General features: G+C 42.8%; 1 protein-coding gene across 7 annotated transcripts; it reads right to left on the bottom strand.

Moving 5' to 3' along the window:
• Nucleotides 1-255: 255 nt before the first annotated feature.
• Nucleotides 256-17483, bottom strand: LOC125429185 (28S ribosomal protein S33, mitochondrial-like). Of its 7 annotated transcripts, none has more exons than XM_048490089.1 (3): nucleotides 17365-17483; nucleotides 1462-1715; nucleotides 256-402 (listed from the first exon to the last, which is right to left on the bottom strand). In XM_048490089.1, exons 2-3 carry the CDS (start codon nucleotides 1677-1679, stop codon nucleotides 297-299), a joined length of 324 nt encoding a protein of 107 aa, XP_048346046.1. In that variant the 5' UTR covers nucleotides 1680-1715; nucleotides 17365-17483; the 3' UTR covers nucleotides 256-296. The 7 variants fall into 7 exon arrangements, with proteins under 7 accessions (XP_048346046.1, XP_048346055.1, XP_048346037.1 ...); XM_048490098.1 differs by having other exon boundaries at nucleotides 17361-17456; XM_048490080.1 differs by lacking the exon at nucleotides 17365-17483 and adding an exon at nucleotides 17201-17339.
• Between the last annotated feature and the right edge of the window lie 5129 nt (nucleotides 17484-22612).

The following is a 22612-nucleotide window of genomic DNA, read 5'->3' as shown; positions in this document are numbered from 1 at the left end:
GGCTTTATGTACTAAATTACACTGAGGTAAAAAAACAAAATCCTGAACTCTTTGGATTGTTTATCCTTAATCTTTGTCTACTTATTTTGGAGAATTAGTGATCAAGAACAACAATGGCACACAATTATTCTAGGGGAAATCTCTAGTTACCATGAAGCACATGTTTCCAGTTGTGAGGAGAAAATGCAGGCAACCCATGATTTTTGCCATCCTGAGTTCCCCCGAACGAAGAGGATTAAAAAATGAATCAAATCATTCAATGAACCAAAAATGTTTTATTAAATACTGGAATGATGCTATTTTCTCTTCAGTGCTCTCTTTCCTTCTCCTTTCTTTGGGGGCCCTTTCCCACGGAGCTTCTTCAGCCTTTTCATCTCTTCTTTGAAATCTTCATGCTCATCTCTAAAAAGAGGAAAGAAGGGAAAGGTTAAAATGTGTAGATCAGAGAAGCAGGCTCCTAGCTTTCATGAATGGACAGGTGAACTTGTTGCATATCACTTTCTGTAGCATCTCTCCCATGTAAAATGTGTGCCACTGGATGTTCAGATGGAATACACATACTGGGCAGCTGGAGTCATGCTTCCCAGAGCTTTCTGCGCAGGAAGTCCATAAGATGGGGCAGGAACTAAGATGGGGTCACTGGGTACACTGTCTCTACTGGGCCACTGATTCACTTACCACCTAGTCTGAACGACGAGTTGGCTATTTAATTTAAGGTATTTCCACTCAGAGCAAGAGTGCATCTTTTTAGAACAGATATTAATTCCAGAGGGGAAACCATGCTAATCAGCTAAGACACATGCAAACAGGAATCTCATGGCACCTTAAAGACTGAGCATAACAAAACTCTAGTTTGACCAGAAATGTTCTTATTCTAAACCAGAAGAATTAGTGGCAGGTGACGCTCTCTTCCATAGAAAAGATGCCTTTATATTGAAAAGATGCCTTTATATTTTAAGTGATTCCAAATAAAATTTTCCCTTTAGCTCCTAGGATTGTGAGTACATTAGGTGCTTTAAATTGATTCCTGCTTTCCATGCTGGAGATGTAGTGCAATAGCAAACAAGGCTAGATGTTTGGGAGGGAGGGGAGAACATCCTTTTGCTATCCCCAGCAGAGCCAGAGTCCTAATGTACTCAAGAAGTCCATTAACCACCACCCCCATTAATGATGCTACAGATTGCACCTGTATTTCTCAGATCAAAGGAAACAAAAGGCTCCATTTTCTTCTTGGAAATAATAACCCTCTTTATGAAACTCCACAATCTTAATATTATTAACTGCTGAACCTATGCTCCAATGTGAAATCAGGTATCAGATCTCAATATCATCCATCCACCCCACCTTGATATACAAAGCAACACAACAAATAATGTTATCCTGCAGTGTTCTGGTGAGTGCATACGTTTCTCTTGGCAGATTTTCTATTGCATCTTCACCCACTCTCAATGCCTGGACTACCTGTAGAGGCCGTAGAAGCGGAGTCTCTTCATAAGGCCAGAGTAGACATTATGGGGAGGATACCAGTCATAGACCTCTTTCCGTTTGGCCAGGGGAGTCTCGCTGAGCAGCTTCACGACTTTCATGGACTTAGTATCAGTTGGCCGAGCAACTTCTCCAAATATCCGTGCGCTCAGGCGAGCCATCCGCAAGGCATAGTTGGAAAGGCTGGAGGACATCTCAGAGGGCTAAAGTGGCATATGTGTGCCTCCTTGCTAGAGAAAAGGAGAGAAATTGCTTGAAAGCTGCTAGTTGTAACAGGAAGGGCTGTTGCAAATTCCTAACACTTATTATGGTTAGTCTTCATTGCATGATCGGAAGAAGGAGATGCTGATGTGTCTTAAGGACTGCATCTCCTATAATATCAACCTACTGGGAAACTGAAGGTTCTCACAAAGCTATATTCTTAAACAACATCTTCCTTCAGACCTGTAAAAAATGACATTTTTTTAAAAAAAGAGTCCAAATTGTTATTTTTAATTATTGAATCAATGTTGGATGACTGGTTGGTACAAGATGGGTTTTAAAAACCCTTTCCTCCAGTCAATGAAGAGAGCAAGATTCAGTTCAAGTTATTCCATAAACTCACAGATAGGAATAATGCACTGCATTTCCGCTCCTTCCATCCACATCATTTACGTGAGAACTTACCTTTTTGTCAACTACTAAAAGCCAAAAGAAACTCCTCCACCCATGATTCCTTTTTGGCAGAAGCAGAACAAATCATTCACAAATATGCTGACAGGGGATATCCCAAACCAGTGCTACTGACAGCTTGGCAAACAACAACAACAACCCAGGTACAAAGAGAAGTGCTGTTACAAAAGAAAGTAAAACCGCAACAGCAACAATTGGTATGGGCGTTGGATTACACTAACAAGGCATCAGCCATTCAACAAGTGATACTTAAATATTGGCATTTAGTTTCGGATTTACCTGACTGCTCCCACCTACTGAAATTAGGATTTAGACGATCGGCTAATATTAAACAACAACTGGTAAGAGCCGATGTAAAATTGAAAACTTCCATCAAACCTATTTTGGTGGGACATTACAGCTGTGGCAGATGTTCACAATGTCATTCCTCTTTGAACACTAAAACTGAGGATTCCAACTCGGATTATAAATGGTATTTAATTTTTTTTACTAATTGTAATACAGCCAATTGTGTCTACATTATTTTCTGTCCATGCCAGAAAATATCTATTGGAAAAACATCCCGACCAATCAGAACTAGAATTATTGAACATAAATCAAACATCAGAAATAAAAGAGAGGAGGCACATTTAGTCTCGCAGTTTATTCATGAACAACATACAGAACGTGACATTAAATTTGCAGTATTACAAAAATATCATAACATTCAGTCCATGGACTTGCAAAAACATATTCTTCAGGAAGAAAATAAATTCTATTTTTGTAGCCATATATTTGGCCTTAATAAAGTATTAGACTTTAGTTGTCACCTTTAAATTTGACATGCCTGTGTTTCAATTCCACACCTGTTAGTCATTAAGAGTTTCTATAAAATTTGTGGTCCACCTCCAGCTGAAGCATTACATAAAGAAGAAGAAGAAGAGTTTGGATTTATATCCCCCCTTTCTCTCCTGTAGGACTCAAAGGGGCTTACAATCTCCTTGCCCTTCCCCCCTCACAACAAACACCCTGTGAGGTAGGTGGGGCTGAGAGAGTTCCGAAAAGCTGTGACTAGCCCAAGGTCACCCAGCTGGCGTGTGTGGGTGTGCACAGGCTAATCTGAATTCCCCAGATAAGCCTCCACAGCTCAGGCAGCAGAGCAGGGAATCAAACCTGGTTCCTCCAGATTAGAATGTACCTGCTCTAAACCACTACGCCATTGCTGCTCCTTGGTATGAAGTATATCAAGGAGCCATAGAAGGAGGATAAGAAAATGAATGGATGACTGTAAGTAAGAATTTGTTGGAATTATAATTTTTGGAAACCCTTTGAGATATATGACGTATAAACTTTTACTATAAACAGCTGTGCAAACAGTAAAAATAAGTATTTATTATTGTTGTTGTTGTTGTAGATTTCACAGCTGCCAGATCTTTAGCTGGTTGTTGGCCTGCATTACAATTCGAGCCTCACCCAGAAGCCTAAGAAGTTGTAATGTATCGGCGTAGTATTCGTGCGGATCCCAGCAGGGCTGCCGCCTCCTCCTCATTATTGTTTTATATTATTATTATTATTATTATTATTATTATTATTATTATTATTATTATTATTATTATTATATACCTTAAGATAACTTCATAATATTGCAATATTATACAATGGAGAAAAGTTGTCTCTGATGAAGATGTATTCGAATGCGCTTATACACGAAGGTTTTTGGAACTTAAGAAATAAGTTTGGATTCAAGCCATTCCAGCTTTTCCCCACCTCTTGGAACTCAAGGATTATAGTTTGCTTTCAAGCCATTCCAGGTTTTCCCCGTCAACCTTTTTTCAGAACTCAAGGATTCCAGCCATTCCGGGATTTCCCCCTTTTCGGAACTCAAGAGGTTTATGTTTGGATTTAAGCCATTCCCCCCCCCCCCCCCCCGCACTCACACACCTTTTTTCAGCCTTTGGCGATACTACAAGAACTCCGTTCTTCATCGCAATGATAGGAATACAACCCCCATAGGAGGTCTCTTTAAAGTGGTACAGCATTGAAGTTTTGTTGTTATATTTGCTGTTATTGTTGCTATTGAACATTTGTTATTATTGGAATATTGATTGCTAGTCTTGTGTATATAGACTGCTGATTAAGCTGCTGACTAAGCTTTATTATAGGTTTGATATGTATATGATTTAAACGGTTTAGGTTATAATAGAAAATATGATACTGTAAACAAAGACTTTGGTGTTTATTGTTGGCCAGCCAGTGTGCAACGTGTAGCTGTTTTCTTATTCCAAGCCACTGCTGAATTTCACTCACTTGTGGACGTGGTGTTGCAGAACAGACATACCCTAGATATTCTCACTGCCCAGCAGGGTGGCACTTGTGCTCTATTGGGAGAACATTGCTGCCTTTATGTAGATTTAAGAGGCAACATCACCACAGATGTTGACCATTTGCAGAGCCTTATTCACCCCCTGAACCAAATCAGCTAAACCTACTTCTGGGATATTCTATTCAGTTGGCTGCCAGGCGCATCCTGGCTCCGCCTCATGTTCTTTATTTTTCAGTTTATTTTGTTGGGTTTATTTGTGTGTTGTTGTGTATATTATATGCCTCCTCTGTGTGCCATGTTACCCCGGTGCTTAAACTCTTGCCCAGCTCCTCACGTCATGCCAATCCTAGTGCTCTCGGATCTGGACACCCCAGAGTGTTTAGATCCACCCCTGCCTATTTCCTCATTTAGATTCTGGGCACGCAGACCATGCCCACATGGTCTGAATACCCAGAAAAGAGAGAAATGTTACCCGCTACAAAATTAAAATAACATTTTTTACTTTTGTTGTTTTAGTTTTATATTTACTGTTTATTAAAAACTTTATGTGGTTAGCTATATGTAGGACTTGTTAAGCTGCTCCATTGCATAAGTGACTACTGGAGGCTTCCAGCAGCATGCAGACGAGTCATCTCTCTCCTCCAGTAGTCATGACAAATAAATCTTCTTAGCCTCAATGAGCCTGGATCTCCAAGACAAAGGAAATAAGGACTTTTTGCCATTAGACGTTTGGACTCTCTGTTGTGTTATCGCCTACGCCCAGGAAGGTCGAGAAACACCCAGTGCCTGCCTTTGTGCAAGCGCTGTCAGCGGCTGCGGTGGGACCCCCAGGCGGTGGGGTTTGGCCACCACTGTACTCCAGCCCTCATTCCACCAGGAGGTTTGCTGTTAACACCAAGATAAGGGTTTTTGCTCCTCAAGCTTCCCGCTGTTTCCCAATCTCGCCTTAGCGTCTTATTGCGAGACCTCGACTCTCATTCATTATTTGCTGAAGTACTCTGCCTTTTTATTTTGATTGTTTCCTTTGTTAATTGGACCGTCCCTGTTTTGCCCGCCTGGATGGTATCCTAAAAGAACCTTGTACTCTCCCCTGGCGGTTGTTTTCCTGAACTTTAGTAAAGTCTTCCTTTAAAGCGATTCTTGTGTTTGTCATCGATCCTCCATTGATAAAACTCAGCCTTCTGGCCAGGCCAGGTTCTCACTGCCACCTGAATTCATTCAGGTTTCCTTTGGAAGGATTCCTTTTCTGAGGTTAACAACTGTTGCCCAGGGTAACAATGATAACTTTGAAATTATAGAAGGGCAAATCCTCCTTTGTTTTTTCCTATATTAATGACGTACCATGTATACTCGTGTATAAGCTGACTTTTTCAGCATATTTTTTATGTTGAAAAAGCCCCCCTCGGCTTATACTCGAGTGCGGGTGTTCTCCGGTCTCTCCCGCTCATCTGCAGGTGCCTGCAGCCTCTGTGGGTGCTCCAATGACTGCTGATATCACTGCTCTTCTTTTCTCCTGCATGCCAGCTGCCTCTGTGTTGTCTGTGCCATACTGGGTAAGAACCTGCCTGCTTCTGTGTGCTGGTACCTAGAGCGTACCGCATCCTTGTCAGATGAATGTCGGATGCGGCTGCTCTTCTTCTCCCACTCTTCTCCAGGGCTGTGACCAATGACGTAGCTTTTACAGTCTTACCCGTGCTTGGTCACACCCCCTTGCTCTGCCCAAGCATAGTTGAATTCAAGTACCTATATATCTCTGGTCTTGGATATACAGTACGTTTATTTACAATACTCAGTCTGCTATTTTTATTTTCTTGTTAAGCCCTATCTGTAGTAATGCAGTGCATGCAGTAACACAGAGTGTATAGTATGAGCCCTAACACAGGCTGCTCTATGCAAACATAGTCATTTCATCACATTCTGGAATATTATCATACCAAACTCTCCAAACCCTGAATTACTGTCAGGTCTTTTTCTTTTTCAAAGTCTTTTTTTTATCCTGTTAGAAATGGATCCCAATACTTCTAATCCTGGACCAAAACAAAAACACAGGTCATATGAAGCTGGTTTCAAACTTAAGGTTGTGTCAAGAGCAGAAAAAAGCAATAACAGTATTGCAAGTAGGGAATTTTGTGTTGACGAAAAACAAGTGAGGGAGTGGTGGAAAATGAAAGCTGACTTGAAAAAGATTCCAAAGACAAAAAAAGCTCGACATGGTTGAACGACTTCATATGGGGCTCTAGAGTCTGAATTGCATAAATGGGTTATGGAGTGTCGTCAAAATGGTTACTGCGTAACACGCATGGGAATTCGCTTACGTGCCCTTCAAATGGCTAAAGATGACAATTTAAAAGCACCAGGCATTAAAAATTTTGTTGCGTCAGCAGGATGGTGTACCCGCTTCATGAATAGGTTTGCCCTATGTTTGCGGCAAAGAACAAAGATTTCACAGACGTTGCCAAAAGACCTTGATGAAAAAGTGAACAACAAAGGATCCATAACTATGACCTGGGAGATATTGGGAATATGAATGAAACACCTTTGACCTTTGATCTTACAAGCAACAGAACTGTGGCAATTTTGGGAGACAAAACTATTTTACTCAGAACCACAGGAAATGAAAAAAAAAACATTTCACAGTCGTTCTGTCATATTTGGCTAATGGAACTAAGCTGCGGCCTGTCATTATTTTTAAAAGAAAGACCTTGCCTAAAAAAGTCAAATTCCCACCATGAATTACAGTGCGCGCACATGTTAAAGGATGGATGGATGAAGACAGAACAAAAAAATGGCTGGAAGAAATTTGGAACAGATGACCAGGAGCAGCCTTAAAGAAAAAAACATCATTGCTAGTTTGGGATATGTTCAGAGCCCACACATCTGATGACATAAAAAATTGGCAAAGTCTTCTCAAATTACTTTGGCCACTATTCCAGGCAGGCATACTGCAGCCCCTAGATGTGTGTTTAAATAAACCTTTCAAGGAGCGTGTGCGAAAGATGTGGCATGAATGAATGTCATCTGGTCAAGCCTGACTGACAAAAGTTGGAAATCTGATGAAGCCTGATATAGAATTGATAGCGAAGTGGGTTCATGATGTATGGGAAGAGATTCCAGAGGACATGGTGCAATGCGCTTTCAAGAAATGTGGCATTAGTAATGCTATGGATGGCAGTGAAGACAGCGTTTTGCATGAGAACGACAGCAGTGATGGTGATGACTGCGAACTCAGTGATGATGACAGTGTCTATGCTGATAATCTCACACCAGCTAAAGCTGAAGCTCTGTTTGGACATACAGATGAGGAGGAGGAATCCAGTTTTGAAGGATTTTAAGTCTTGTGTTTTAGCTTGGTTGCTGATTGAGCTAAAGTTTGTGTACTTTTAAAGTTATTGTTGATACCATATTGTTTTTGTTGACCCTCTTTTCCACTTACAGAGCTAGTTTACTGTTTTTCTTTGAAATAAATATTCAAAAACATTTAACCTACTGATGCCTCAATTAATGTAATTTTATTGGTATCTATTTTTATTTTCGAAATTTACCAGTAGCTGCTGCATTTCCCACCCTAGGCTTAAACTTGAGTCAATAAGTTTCCCCAGTTTTTTGTGGTAAAATTAGGTGCCTTGGCTTATATTCGGGTCAGCTTATACTTGTGTATATACGGTTATGTGTAATTCTATGTTTCTTCCTGTTCCAAATAAATTTACACATTTCTCTTCTCTGTTTGTTAAAGATACCACTATTTGTTATTATAGGTAAGTTTCGCAAAAAGAAAAAGTAATTTTGGAAGTGTCATAGATTTAACCATTTCTATTTTGCCTGAAATCAAGAGCTTAATATTTTCCCACCCATTTAAATCCTTTTTCCAACCGTACCTTTTTATAATTATTAACAAAAACATTTTTTGTTATTGTTTCCCAAAATAATGCCTAAATATTTAACTGTCCTATCCATTTGGAGCCCAGTTTTTGCTGCTAATTCCTACTTTTCTGTTTTGGTGATATTAGAGGACAGGAGCTTTGTTTTTTTCTTGTGTAATTTAAATCCCACAAGTGTCCCAAATATTCCGATTATTACAGTAGTCTGTTTGAGATTTATCAGAGGGTCATCTATATATGCTTTCAGTTTTACACTGGTATTCTTCAAATTAACCCCTTTATAATTTGAGTTTGATCTAAGTTCATTCAATAGGTCCTCTTTAAAAAGTTAAAAATCAGAGGAGAAAGCAGGCAGCCCTGCCTTGTTCTTTTTTGAATAGGGAAAGTCTTTGTTAATTCACTGTTTATATTTAATGATGTCATTTGAGAATCATAAATGCTGTTTCTTGCACTGAAAATTTTTCTTTGCAAACATAGTTTTGTAAATGTCATTTTCATGAATTCCCAATGAATTTTATCAAAAACTTCAGCATCAATAAAGGCTAGAACTGCTTTCAGATTTGGGATCCAGTCACATAACTCAATTGCATCCATTACTGCTCTTATATTATTTCTAACTAGCGGGGCCCAGCCACGCGTTGCTATGGCTTATTGTGGTGAAATGGAAAAGGAACAGTAGCAGCAAATCAACTGCAGAGGCCAGCAGTACGTGCTCATGCAAACACGCAGCCTGATACTGTGCGATGTCATTGATGTGTGTGCCCGCATTCCTTGGAGGGGGGGAATGGAAAGGCACACCTCCCACACATCTAGGCTGGCTGGTCATGATCCTTTACCTGGGAGTAAGCTTGGTTGGTGGCAATGGGTGTCGCTTCTGAGGAAACCCTCTGAGGGGCGAGACGCAGCCATTCAAAGTATGTCATGGTTGCTGTTCCGAGCTTACTCCTGATGCGTGCCTGGTTTTCTTAACTGTAACCGCAATATTCAGGGAATCTAGGGTGCCTGGCCCTCCCTCTCGTCCCTTGCATGTCGCTCCTCACTCTCTTCCTTCCATCACTTATCTTCCCTTGCATGCCACCCCTCCTCCTCCCTTCCCTTTTTCTCTGCTAGGGTGGGTGGGTCATATGAAGATGATGGGCCCCCTGCCTCCCCTCCCTTGCATGCCACCCCTCACTGTCTCCCCTCTCTCACTTCTCTTCCCTTGTATGCCTCCCCCTCCTTCCCTTTCCTCTCCCTCCCTCTCTTCCCTGCATGCCACCCCTCCCTCTCCCTCCCTTCCCTCGTGTTTATGTGTGTGTATGTGTTTCACTTCCACTCGAGTTACTGCCTATGTACTGTTTTCACTGCTCATATCTGGCCATCTGAGCGAACATTCTAAGCAGCACGAACATTCTAAGGGTGACAGTTACACACAGGCAGCTGCATGTCCTTCACCATGGAGCGCTAGGAAAAAGGCGTTTTACCTGGGCCAGGTGTGAAATTTCAGGTATGTGAACATCTAAAAACACTCTCACCTGGCTGAATATAGTGGCTGGGAATTTTCAGAGGAATTGGCCCAGTAGTTACTGAGTTAGACTATCAACAACAAAAACACAGTTAGCTTTTTATATATATAAATATGTCTATTTTTAAATGAAACCTGTCTGATCCTCCATGATATAGTAATGTATAAATTCCTGGAGCCTATAAGCTAGAATGGCTGAGAAGATATTATAGTCGGTGTTGAGAAGTTAGATTGGTCTGAAGTTCTCAACATTTGGGGTATCATTTGTTTTAGGAACTAAAACTATCATGGCATTTGCATTGTATTTTCAGGTCGCCCGAACAGGCAGGGAAGAAGACTGTACGATGCTGACAGTTAATTGAAGTATGCCCCATGCAAAAGAAAGCTGTTTATATTTCTGAGATTGTTATTTTAAATGTTTAAATAAGTACTAACAATTTCCAACCCATGAGATGGTTGTCTCATTTCTATGTGTGCCATTCTGTTCTCTTTTCCACCAAAAGAAGAAAGGAGGATTATGACCAAACACTCCTTATGTTACTGGGGAGTGCTTCCCCTTAACAGGTGTGCTCCTGTAGAGCCAGAAAAAAGGGGAATTTGGATGATGATGATGATGATGAAAAGGAAGAAAAAGATGATGAGGAAACGGAAGATAAAGAAAAGAGGAGAGGAGAGCCAGCTGAATATAACACTGTTGTTGCCCTCAACCATAACCGTTCTATGGGCTGGGCAAAACTTAGGGAAAATTCCACAGGGTCTCCCTGGACATAGTGAACTAAATGAAATAGTGTGCCAGCAACAGCAATAACAGAATGAACTGAAACAAATGTAGCACACTAGGGCTGATTCAATGTCATACACAATAATATAGAACTAGATAATTGTACAAATAGTATATTAATCTCTCTGACACCATTAGGTATAAACTGTGGTTAAACAATTGTATATACATACATCATCATTCCAATACATCAATGTCCTATATCGTATATTCAAACATATTAACACCGTTTAGAATCAATGAGTATTTTTCAAGTACATCCATAATTTCAATAAAGTGCAAGTGCCATTACTGTGGAATGTTAGCTGGTCACATAGGGCATGATGTTAACTGATGTTAGCTGGTCACATAGGGCATGATATGCTGTTTAGCACCATCCGCAGCTCTCAAAAAAGTTTTTTGTGTCCATTTCACAGTTCAATTTTCGCCCCTTAAAGTGCAATGTTCCTAATACAATAAGATGTAATGGGGCTATTTATCAACGTCCAAAACTCTCCATTGACCAATTTATATCTATTCCACAGTTCGTGATTTTGCCACCCAAGTTGCAATGGACCGTAATCGGGACTGGTATTCTTTCTGACAAAAACACTTTTCCACTGAGGAAATTGACAAGCTGGGACTATGACAATCATATACAGACCGCAACACGCGTTTGATTGCGCTTTTGCAACTCTTCTTCAATGTACGATTTCTCCCATATTAAAGACCCCAATCGGGGTTATCACCGCATCATGTACTAACTTCCCCACAGGCTTTCATCATGTGAAATCTCTCACTTGCTTTGCAGAAAATTTAATAGTCCAGAAGGTGGAAGAGGCAAAAAGGGGAACAGCTATTTTAGATCTGCTCCTAACCAGTAATAATTACCTGATTGATGGAGTGGAAATAGTAGGATCTTAAAGGAAGAAGTGTTCACCTGGAGTTTGTTCACCTGGAGTTTGTTATACAGTGGAAAGGGGATGCTAATCATAGTCATACATACATTGTAGATTTTAAGAAAGCAGGTCCTATACCACCTGCACTGCCTGCCGATTGAGTTCCGGGTCATGTTTTAAGGTGCTGGTTTTGACTTTTAAAGCCACTTGCAGCCTTGCACCTGCATATCCGAAGGACCGCCTCTCCCCATACTGCCCCAGTAGGCCCCTCCTTGGAGGGGGATTTGCTGGAGATCCCCGGCCCAAAAGCGATCCGACTGGCCTCCACAAAGGCTAGGGTCTTTACGGCCCTGGCCCCTACCTGGTGGAACAGGCTCCCAAAAGAAACCAGGGCCCTGTGGGACTTGCAGAGCTTCCGCAGGGCCTGCAAAACGGACCTGTTCCCCCAGGCATTTGGCCAGTCAGGTTAAGGAATATTATAAGAGCCCTTCGGGGATGGGGCGGTATAAAAGTCCAAACAATAAATAAATAAATAAATAAATAAATAAATAAGATAATTGCCGACTATTTCATCTGGCCTCCCATGGGCACAAGGGTGAGGGAGGTGGGAGGGAGTAGGCTGCCATCTGACATTTTTATGGTTCCTGTTTTCAAGTGGGGAATAGAGTTGTTTTATACTGTATTTTTAACGTATTATTAATTATTGTGTTTTTATGGTTGTTCACCGCCCTGAGCCCTGCGGAGGAGAGTGGTTTATAAATAAATAAATAAATAAATAAATAAATAAATAAATATGCAAGCAAGCAAGCAAACTTAGGAGTCTATTGGGTGCAATCCCGTGGTCAAACTTACTAAAAGAGGAAGAAGTGCTTGTGATTGGGAGTTTCTAAAAAGTGAGATATTGAGGGCACAATTTAAAACAGTCCCAGTGAGGAAGAAAAATGGGAGGTGCAATAATCATCAGCATCCTTGTAGATTCATTTTTCAAGGAGGTTTTTTCGCCACTGGTGCGATTCAGAGCATGTGATGCATGATTCTTGCGATCAGACATGTGGCTCAGGGCTTGTGATATGTGGTTTTGGGGTGACTGCAGAAATCCTTTGGGTCCTTGAGGATCCCTGTTTTTCAAGCAGGTTTTTATGCCACTGGTGCGCCATGGAGCATGTGATGCATGAATGTTGTGCTCAGACGTGGCTAAAGGGTTGAGCTGTGATGTAATGGTGGTTTTGGGGTGAGTTACTGTAGAAAACATGAGGATCCTTGAATATTCCTGTTTTTCAAACAGGTTTTTGCACTACTGGTGCACCATGGAGCATGTGATGTATAATTGCTTTGGTGCTGCCTCTAGACTAGGACATGCTTTATAGTTGCATGGTTGTTTAATTTCATTTCAATGAAAAAAATCATATGAATTCAGGAGGATGTTTAGATCCTCATTTTACCCTTTTCCTAACAAAAGCTATAAAACGGTATTTGTTTCTGTCTATATTGTTAATTTTGAAAATCAATACAGTTAAAAAACAACCCTCAAAGGTATACGGGATCAGGGTAATGAGCAAAGAAAATTTGGCAAAAAACCCTGAGCAGTTCATAGAAATTTCCCTCTCCCTCTTAAATCCAGCTTCCCTTAAAACCCCTTTTAAAAAACCTTAAAGGGATAGCATTTTTAGACCTCAAGCTACAAATCTATAAGATACAGGATCAGCATAATGAGCAAAGAAAATCTAGCAAAAAAATCCAACCCTTAGGAACCCATTTTTTTGGTGAGGGGTTAAATTCCACTGCATATCCCAAGTATCAGGTTTTCAGATAGATTATCCTGGAAAATGCAGGCTCCATTCTTATTAAGAGCCACAAGTAGACTCCTTTCCTGTCCCTTAAATCAATGCACCTGACAATATAATCTTTGCCAATTGTCTTTTGTAAAAAAAAAAATTAACCCTAAAGTTCTGCTAAATATCCTTGTTTGTTCTTAAACAAGAAAAAAATAGGCAGCCAAACAAAACTTTGTCTTCATCTCCTTAACCTTTTCTAAATATATATCTTTAGTTATTGTCAGATTTTACACTACTAAACTGAAAGGAAGTAGAAGTAAAAGACTGAGTAGCTTCTGTTTTGTATTTTCATTTAAAAATTAAAATTCACCCCTCAAATTCAGCTAAACAAACATTCTTGTTTAGTTTATTCCAAAATTAATAAAAAAAGAAAAAACCACCCAAACAGCTTTCCTGAGTTGCCTTCTTAAAAAATGATCTTAATCGCTTCAAAATAAAAATTCTTATTTAAATATCTGTATTTAGCTATTGATCATTTCACACTACGAAACTGAAAGGGGAAGGGGAGAACAGGTTTTATGTATGGTATACTTTTGTTTTAAAAAACTAAAAAACCACCCCTGAAGTTCTGCTAATCAGATTTCAGAGTAACAAACTCAAAAAGGGGGGATAAAAAAGGTGAATAGTATATACATTTCTATTCTTCTCTTTTAAAAATAAAAATCCCCCCTGAAATCCTGCTAAATAAATATCCTTGTATGGTTTCCCTGTTTTGAAAAGAAACAAACTGCCAAACAGCTCTCATCTCTCCTTTGCTAACCTCGCCTAAGTAATACCTTCTTTCAAACTAGATAGCAAAATAATAATGATGATGATACTAAGAGGGGACATGGTAAAAAGAGCTAAAATTTAATGTTATCTCAGAGAAAATCACTTCCTCCCACCCTCAGCAACTGAGTAGAAGAGGCATATGGCATACCATTTCAAGTCTTGGGGGGGGGGGACAAGAGAACCCCCTCCCAGTCCTTTCAGGAACCACCCAGCTCTTGCAAGCACATCACTCTCCACTGTTTTAAAATGTCACACACTGATAATCTTTCAATCCTACCGTTTCTGTTGCGATCCAACACCAATGTCCTCCCCCGTTTTTAATCTTTATTTGGAACAATCCAGCTCCCTCTCAAGGCACGTTTCCGTTGCTAGAGCTACGGGGTTTCCCAAAGGCTTGCAGCAAGGCAGGGGCTGTGAGAGAGAATTAACCTTTTGTACTCTGGAGGCAGTGCAATAATTTTGGTCTCTGCTTGCAAGGCAATTTAAAAGTCCATGAGATGAGAATGCAATGACGTGTGATTACTTGAGGATCACTCTTTTTATGCAGTCTTTTGCAAAAGGCACGTGAGGGGAATAAATATCCGGACAGGATCCGAAAGTATTTGTTGCAAACTTGCAGCGAGCCCTTATATTTCTTCCCCAATGTGTTGCAATGATTTTGCATGCAGGGAATTTGAGGAATGCACAACCCCAATCTCATGCAACCACCTCTGCACCCACCCAAATCAGGTATGCCTACTTTGCATTAATTTCAGCTAGATGGTGGACTTTGCCTTCTAGTAGATATATGGAACATGGACCCGTTTAGAAGTCACCTATGTTTATTACAGCTGGATTTATTTTCAACTGAAGACATGCTGGATCCAGATATGTTTAAACGGATCCTCGTGAATTCATATGATTTTTCCATTGGAATGAAATCAAACTACCATGAGGCTATACAGCATGTCTTAGTCTACAGGCAGCACCAAAACAATCAGGCATCCCATGCTCTGTGGCGCCACAGTGGCCCAAAAACCTGCTTGAAAAACATGGATCTTCACAGATTCTCATGATTTCTACACTTAGTTACCCCTAAATCACAATCACATCACAGCCCAAGCTCTTGGCCACATGTCTGAACACAACAATCAGGCATCCCATACTCCGTGGCGCCACACTGGCACAAAAACATGGTTTAAAAGCATGGATCCCCATGATTTTTTTCACTTGGTCACCCTAAAATCGCAATCACGTCACAGCTCAAGCAGTTAGCCAAATGTCTGAACAAAAGTATCATGCAGTGGTGAAAAAAGCATGGATCCTCATGATTTTTTCACTTGGTCACCCCAAAATCACCAGCACATCACAGCTCAGTACCTTGGACACTGCAATCACTCATCCCACCCTCCGTGGCACCGCATTGCAATCACTCATCCCACCCTCCGTGGCACCACATTGGCACAAAAACCTGTTTGAAAAATATGGATCCTCGTGGATGCTCATGATTTTTTCACTTGGTCACCACTAAATCATGAGCACATCACATCTCAAGCCCTTTGTCTCATGTCTGAACGCAGAAATCACTCATTCCACACTCTGTGGCACCTCTGTGGCCCAAAATCCTGCCTTAAAAACATGGATCCTCATGGATCCACCTGGTTTTTTCACTTAGTCACCCCAAAACCACCACCACATCACAACTCAAGCCCTTGCACATGTGTCTGAACACAACAATCACTAATCCCACCTTCCGTGGTGCCGCAATAGCACAAAATCAGCTTGAAAAAGATGGATCCTCGTGGATCCTCCTGCTTTTTTCACTTGGTCACCACAAAATCACCAACACATCACAGCTCAAGCCTTTTGCCTCTTGTCTGAACACAGAAATCACTCATCCCGCACTTCGTGGCACCGCAGTGGCCCTAAAACCTGCTTCAAAAACATGGATTCTCATGGATCCTCCTGGTTTTTCACTTGGTTAACCCAGAATCTACATCACATCAGAACCCAAGCCGTTAGCCTGATGTCTGAACACAACTATCACTTTCCCCACACTCTGTGACACAAAAACCTGCTTGACAACATGGATCCTCATGGATCGTCCTGATTTTTTCACTTCATCACCTCAAAATCACGAGCACATCACAGCTCAAGCCCTTTGCCGCATGCCTGAACACAGCAATCACCCATCCCACGCTCCATGGCACTGCAGTGGCTCCAAAACCTGGCTGAAAAACATGGATCCTTGTGGATCCTCCTGATTTTTTCACTTAGTCACCCCTAAATCATGATCACATCACAGCTCAAGCCCTTAGCCTCATGCCTTAAAACAGCAGTCAAACATCCCACTCTCCATGGTACCACACTGGCTCAAGAACCTGCTTGAAAAACATGGATCCTCATGGATCCTCCTGGTTCTTTCACTTGGTCCCCCATAAATCATGATCATCACATCACAGATCAAACTCTTAGCCTCATGCCTGAACACAGCAATCATGCATCCCATGCTCGGTGGTACCACACTGGCTCAAAAACCTGCTTGAAAAACATTTCATAGTGCTGAATTGAGGAGAGCTTTTTAAAAACTTCATTTGTATCTTGCCTTTCTCTCCAGTAGAGACCTAAAAGTAGCTTACACTATACTACTTTCCTCCATTTTATCCAGACAACAACTTTGTGACATAGGTTAGACTGAGTGTGTATAAGTTTTCATGGCAAAGTGGGAATTCAAATCTAGGTGACCCACACCTTAGCCCAACACTAAATACTGTTTAGTCACTAGTGTGACGAAACAATCGACCTTTGTAAGAATTATAATACAGCAAACAATATTGTGAGTCGACAAAATTATGAATCTGAAGAAAACATCTTTGCACACACCCCTTCCCAAACACCATCTCTAAGATACTATGAGACTTTAGTGTTGGAGCTGTAGAATTAGAGCCAGGGACGTAGGTAAGGGGGGGGGGTGGTGTTTCTCGGGTTTGAAACCTCCCCATTGCATGTCCGGGGGTGGCGGCGGGGCCCCAAGGGCGGGCGGCCGCTCCTGCAAACCCAAGGCACATCCGGCCCGCATCGCCCACTTGCCAGCCTTAGTCTTTGAAAGTTTCACCTCGGCTCTTGCAAAGATGTGAGTCCTGGAGCTCTCGCGAGAGGCGAAACTCACTGTCCCCGCCTCCCCGGCTGGCTACGGCTTGCAACTCACTCGGCTCTCCAAAAGCTGCTTTTAAGCCCCGGAGGCCGGACCTCTCTCGCGACTGGAGAGAAGAGACTCACTGTCCTTGGAATCCAGCCGTTCTCTCCGCCTCCTGCAGGTTTCTGCCTTTTTCAGGTTGTTTACAAACAGAGGTAAACAAGCAGAGAGAAATCAGGGAAAGGGGGAGGGGAGAGCACACATATGCGACTCTGACCCAATGCAACTTGGGAAATGTAGTTCGCTCTGCTCTCCCGCTACCTGCCCTGCAGAACGCATGAGCTGGATTCCATTGAACAACACTGAATTCCAGGCTGCCTACATGAGCTGATTCACAATTTTCACATTCCCCCTTCCCAACACTGCCAGCAATAATTGCTAATCGAGGTTTCCCAGAGTGATTGCACAACGAGCGGTTTTTTTAAAAAAAATTGTTGGCAAGGTTCAGATTAGAATTATTGTTATTATGAATATAATAGAGCTGCCTCTCTATCTAGAGTTTCCGTTACAGCCACCTAGGCCAAGGGCAAGGGAACTCTTCTCCCCTCAAGCCAGAGGGAAGAAAGAGAGGCAAGGGTTCCCAATCACAGACAAAAAGTCTTACTCAGAATAAAAGCAGAGTTTATTTCTAAGCCAGCACAGATCCCACCTAAAATGAGAGCTGCCCCGAACTGGTGGAAGGTCCAGGGTTTTTAAAGGGTCTCTTTAGGGTACACTCAAAGCAGAGTCACATACATTGCAAAAGATTTAGGGTTGCAACAAATTATCCCACGTCAAACATTTGGTGCAAGTTCCCCAAGCAAGTGCATCTCTAACCCAAGTGGGAATGTGGAGAACAGTTATCTATTGCCATCCTGGCTTCTCCGGCTATCACCGTGTTTATGGTACTTCTTGTAACAACAGTAAGGTCACTCAAGTTCCTGAGAGGCCAGGGTGCTTTATGACCTGGACAGTCATTTAGACATTCCAGGTTGTTTGGCTATCTCTGCATAAGCGGAAAGTGGGTTATCTTCCAATATCTAACAGTAAAATGTAGCCTCTATGGGATGGGGGGCTCCCTGTTCTGGGTAATTTGGCTAAGGAATGTAATTAGCCTAACCTAAGAGCAGTGGGAGAGATCTATCTAAAAGCAATACTACTATATTGGCTATCTTTATATTGTATTTCTTTAAAAGCATAATTTCCAGTTCTTCAGTCAGTTGTCTCACAAAATTCCCCCTTTTAATTGTATTAGCCTGAAGGAACCTGAGGGGTACACTAACTGAACCAGGTTCAGTGTTGCAAGCTTAATGAGGAGTAGGGTAAAAGGATTGCACCGACCAGGAGCATTTGGAGGCGGAGGAGCGTATTGGTATAGAGGAGCGCAGGCTGGCAGGCCTGCGAGTGGATATTACTGCAATCAGGGGATCTGATTTCATGTGGGTAGGTGGAACTGGCCTTAATGCAGTTATTAAGTGGGACGTGCAGCAAGAGGCAGCAAGGGGAGCACATTGGATGCAACAACAAACAAAACAACCCCCAATACAATTTCATGAGTATGGATTGATACTAAACAGTCCCCTTTAGCCAGAGGCTTAAGGTTAAGGCAGCCAATCCAGGGTACATGATTCCAGAGGTCTGTCTGGGCCACCTGCGGCTCAAGGGATGCACAATATCCTGTAAATCATTAATATGTAGTGAGTAACATTCCCTCCCATATTTATGTACAGGCAACATTGTTCCCTACAACAGATGCCATGTTCCTCCCCTTATTGCGCCTCAGGACGGACATCTAGAAGTGCTGGCGCATTTTGTAAAAACCATATCAGCTGATAGAATAACGCAGTTCAGTTTGGAGCCGGAAAGGGCTCTGGGCTGTGGCCTGGAATCCCCTGTATCAATGATGGCAGACATATTCCTCACTGCCACTTTCCAATTCTATTACCCCAAATCGTGGAAACAAAGTCACGGAAAAAAGTTGTGCCCCACCAAGGGTGGAGTTTAGAAGCTCACCAGTGGGTTGTATACTACTTCTCTGGGGTATCGCTCGTCCACCTAGGTTCAACACTCTCCTAGGTGAGATAGTCTCCCTTTTTTACTAAGTCTAAGACAGCCCGGTGCCAAAGAACAGAGACGCAGACCAATCATGGTGTATCACCTTTATAGTCTCCACAGTACCACTGGTCAAGAACAGACCTGCAAACTAGCAATAAGGCTCTCCTTTCTCTAGGAAGGCTTTGGAAACTAGCTGTTGGCAGGTTGGATCTATCTGCTTGTTGGCAGTGGGGCTACACATGTCTGAAGGACAGCCATCCAGGGGTAGGATGGAGGTGGCTGTACCTTCCCCCCCAGACAGTAACATTATTATCTTTCTGATAAGTCACGATATACTTCTGGTCAGAGGGCCCTCAGGGGAATTTACAGAAATGTGGATCAGTATAGTGAGGGGTCTGAGACTGTAGAGATACCCTGTTTGTGGTTTCCCCTTGGGGAGCTATGACCGAGATTTCCCTTTTTCTGCAGGATCCACTCGAGAAGTTAGTAAATGTGGGCAAGAATGGTATCACATAGGTGATGCATTGACAGAGAGCCATAGTCAAATCTTCCCTCCCCTGTCTCTGCAAACAGATAGGGGAAGCAGCCGGACCTTGTCAGTCCGGATGGAGGTCGTATAGATCTCTCTGCCATCAGACCCCAGGCGGTGAATGGTGTCAAGCTTCCATTCCTCAGGAACATTGACCCATTCCACTCTGTTTGGGTGGGAATCCTTCAGGGAGCCATCCATGATGATAAGTGATACATCAGCTGGCCCTTCTTGAAAAAATCAAACCACCATAATAGGAGTCTTGGCTATGTGAGTATAATGTGCCCAGGTACCTGAGTAGGCCATCTAGGTTTTATAAGTAGCACAAATCCAGCAGTCTGAGAGATTCCTAAAAGTCAGCCAAACTCTGCAGAGGTTCCCTGTATAAGTGTTCCAGAGGCTAGCTCCATGTATAAGGAGTCCAATGGAGCAAAACCTAAAGACAATAATAGGGGTCTTGTGGAGGATACTCCAAGGTGTCCAGGCTGCATTGGCATGATTGAGATAGGTTCTTTTAGGGACAGAAAGAGGTGTATTGGAAATTACCGGGTACAACACAAACCCACAGAATTATAACTCAGGGAACCAAGGGTTATATATTTATACGCTACCGGCGTCCTCTATCTCGAGCTGATCCCAGTAGTAAAGATCCAATTCCTCGTAGAGGGTAGAGACAATCTTAGGACCCCACTCGTGGAAGGCTACTGGGGAGACGCCAAAGATTGTTAAGCTATTCCTACAGTGATGTTTTCTACAGCAATACCCATATACTTGTAAAGAATAATTAGGGACAGGAGGCGACAGGCAGGAGCTTTCAAGTAGGGTGCAATCCAATAACTTTGTGAGACGGAGTTCAGGAAGGGGTAGGGAGCATATACTATTAAGGGCAGCTTAAGAAACTGGATCAAAACACAAAGTAAAAAAAAACAACAAAAAACTTTAGAAGTATTAATGCAGTTCTGCCCCTCAGCCTCGTTAGTGGCATCCCTTTTCCCATGCCATGTCTTCAACCGAGAGTTCCGTGTGGAGCTGTTGATTCGAACACAAAATATAGTTCAGCATGTCACAGGACACCGGGTCCCTCGGAAAGGGAAGAACCCGGACTTATGCCTCAACTGAAGACTTTGAAGACTGTATCAGGGAAAAATACTCCAACAGGTAGTTTTAGATGTATTCAAGTTTTCCCGCAAGGTTAGGCTGCTGCGTCCAGTTTCGTCCTCTTCAGCTTCAGGTGCCGGAGGGGTGTTTCACAGTGCGGGCTGGCTTTCTGCTGAGAAAGCATGCATAAATCAGAATCCCAATTCAGCCCGACCAGATGTCCTCGCCACGAAAGTGGCTGTTTCTCTAGCTTCCACAAGGGGTGAAGATGGCGTCAGAAGCGTGTTTCAGGCGAAGTGTGATGGACCCAGGTCTTTACCCCCCCCCCGACTTCTCAATCGCGGCTTGAGTGGGCAAGGGAGGGACTTGGAAGAGCCCTTCCACACCGAATGAGAGGCTCCCTTCTTGTAGCCTTTGATGTAGACCCAGTCTCCCGGCACTTAAAGTGACATGCAGTGGGGGCAGTCCGGGTCCCTTCTGGTCCGGATTACCCTGTTCAGGGGTCACCCGGTGCAGCTGTGAGACTGAGGCAGCTAGGCAAGAAATATATTCTCGACAGTTAAAAGCATCACCTACCCTGAAAGCCCCGTCTAGCCAGGATGGAGTCGGGATAGAGGGTAGGTCTCCCATACATGATTTCAAAGAGGGCTGAGTTTCCATTTTCCCTCGGGGCTGGTTCTTCGCCGCAGAGAGGCCAGGGAAGAGCCGCCAGAGCCATGGCTGTAAGGAGGTCTCCTGGTGCATAATCTTTAGTCAGAGAGAAACCTCCTTCACGGACTCTGTTCATTCTCCTCGACTCATCCCAGAGGATTGGGGCCGCCATGAGCTGTGAAGCTTCCAGGGGGATCCTGAGGATTCTGGCTGACCCTCCTGTACTACCTGGAGCCATGAAGGCAAGCCAGCCATTTAGTCGGATCCTATGCCCCTCCCACTCCGAGAACCCATAGGTCGGGACACAATGTCCCTTTAGGAGTACCTTTGACCACCTCTTTGGCTTTTCTAACGTTCTGCAGGGGTAGGCTAGGGGCCAGCCCGACATGGTATCTACCAAACACAAGGGTGAGGTACCCGTGTATCCCTGCAGCTCGAGGCAGCCCAGTGGTGAAGTCACACCGCCGGGGCTGGAGCCAGGGTGTTGTCCCCCCAAATACCTTGCGGCAAACCACAGGACGGTTGGAGAGGAAACGTTTGTCCGTTGGCAGATAAGCACAGTTTTTTTGTAATTGCCTGTTTCTGCCTGTGCTCTGACTTTGGCTCCAATAAAAATATAGATCAAACCAATTTATCAGAACCTGACACCCAATGTGGGTGCCTGTGTGGAGGTTCCTCAAGATCTGAAATACCAGCCCTTCAGGCACAAGCAAGATTTTTTTCCTTGCTCTGTTTCCCACCATCAAATCCTCCCTGGAGTGTAGTCCCATTCCCTTCTGCTTTAATTTGTTTTCTTTTTTTGTGTGTATATTGGGTCTAAGTCCTGTTCCACTTTTAACTGCTGGGATGAGGGGCTCCTGTTATGGCAGCATTGTTAGTGGTTCCCATACCTCTTGTTGCCCAGGCTGCCCTTCTCTAAATACTCCCTCATCCCTTTCCTCCCATTTCCTCCCAAAGTTTTTCTAGGTCTTTGCTTAACCTTTCAATGAGAGGGCTTTTTCAACAGCTTCCCTTTTAGT

The sequence above is a fragment of the Sphaerodactylus townsendi genome, linkage group LG01 (genome assembly GCF_021028975.2).
Source record: "Sphaerodactylus townsendi isolate TG3544 linkage group LG01, MPM_Stown_v2.3, whole genome shotgun sequence".
NCBI lineage: Eukaryota > Metazoa > Chordata > Lepidosauria > Squamata > Sphaerodactylidae > Sphaerodactylus > Sphaerodactylus townsendi.
The sequence above is the reverse complement of the archived record's forward strand: the minus strand, read 5'-3'. Positions and strand labels throughout refer to the sequence as shown.

Coding starts and splice junctions, on each gene's coding strand:
- LOC125429185 (XM_048490089.1), bottom strand. CDS start 1,679: ATGTCCTCCAGCCTTTCCAACTATGCCTTGCGGATGGCTCGCCTGAGC. Junction 403..1,461: donor CGCTTCTACGGCCTCTACAG/GTAGTCCAGGCA, acceptor TCCTCTTTTTAG/AGATGAGCATGAAGATTTCA.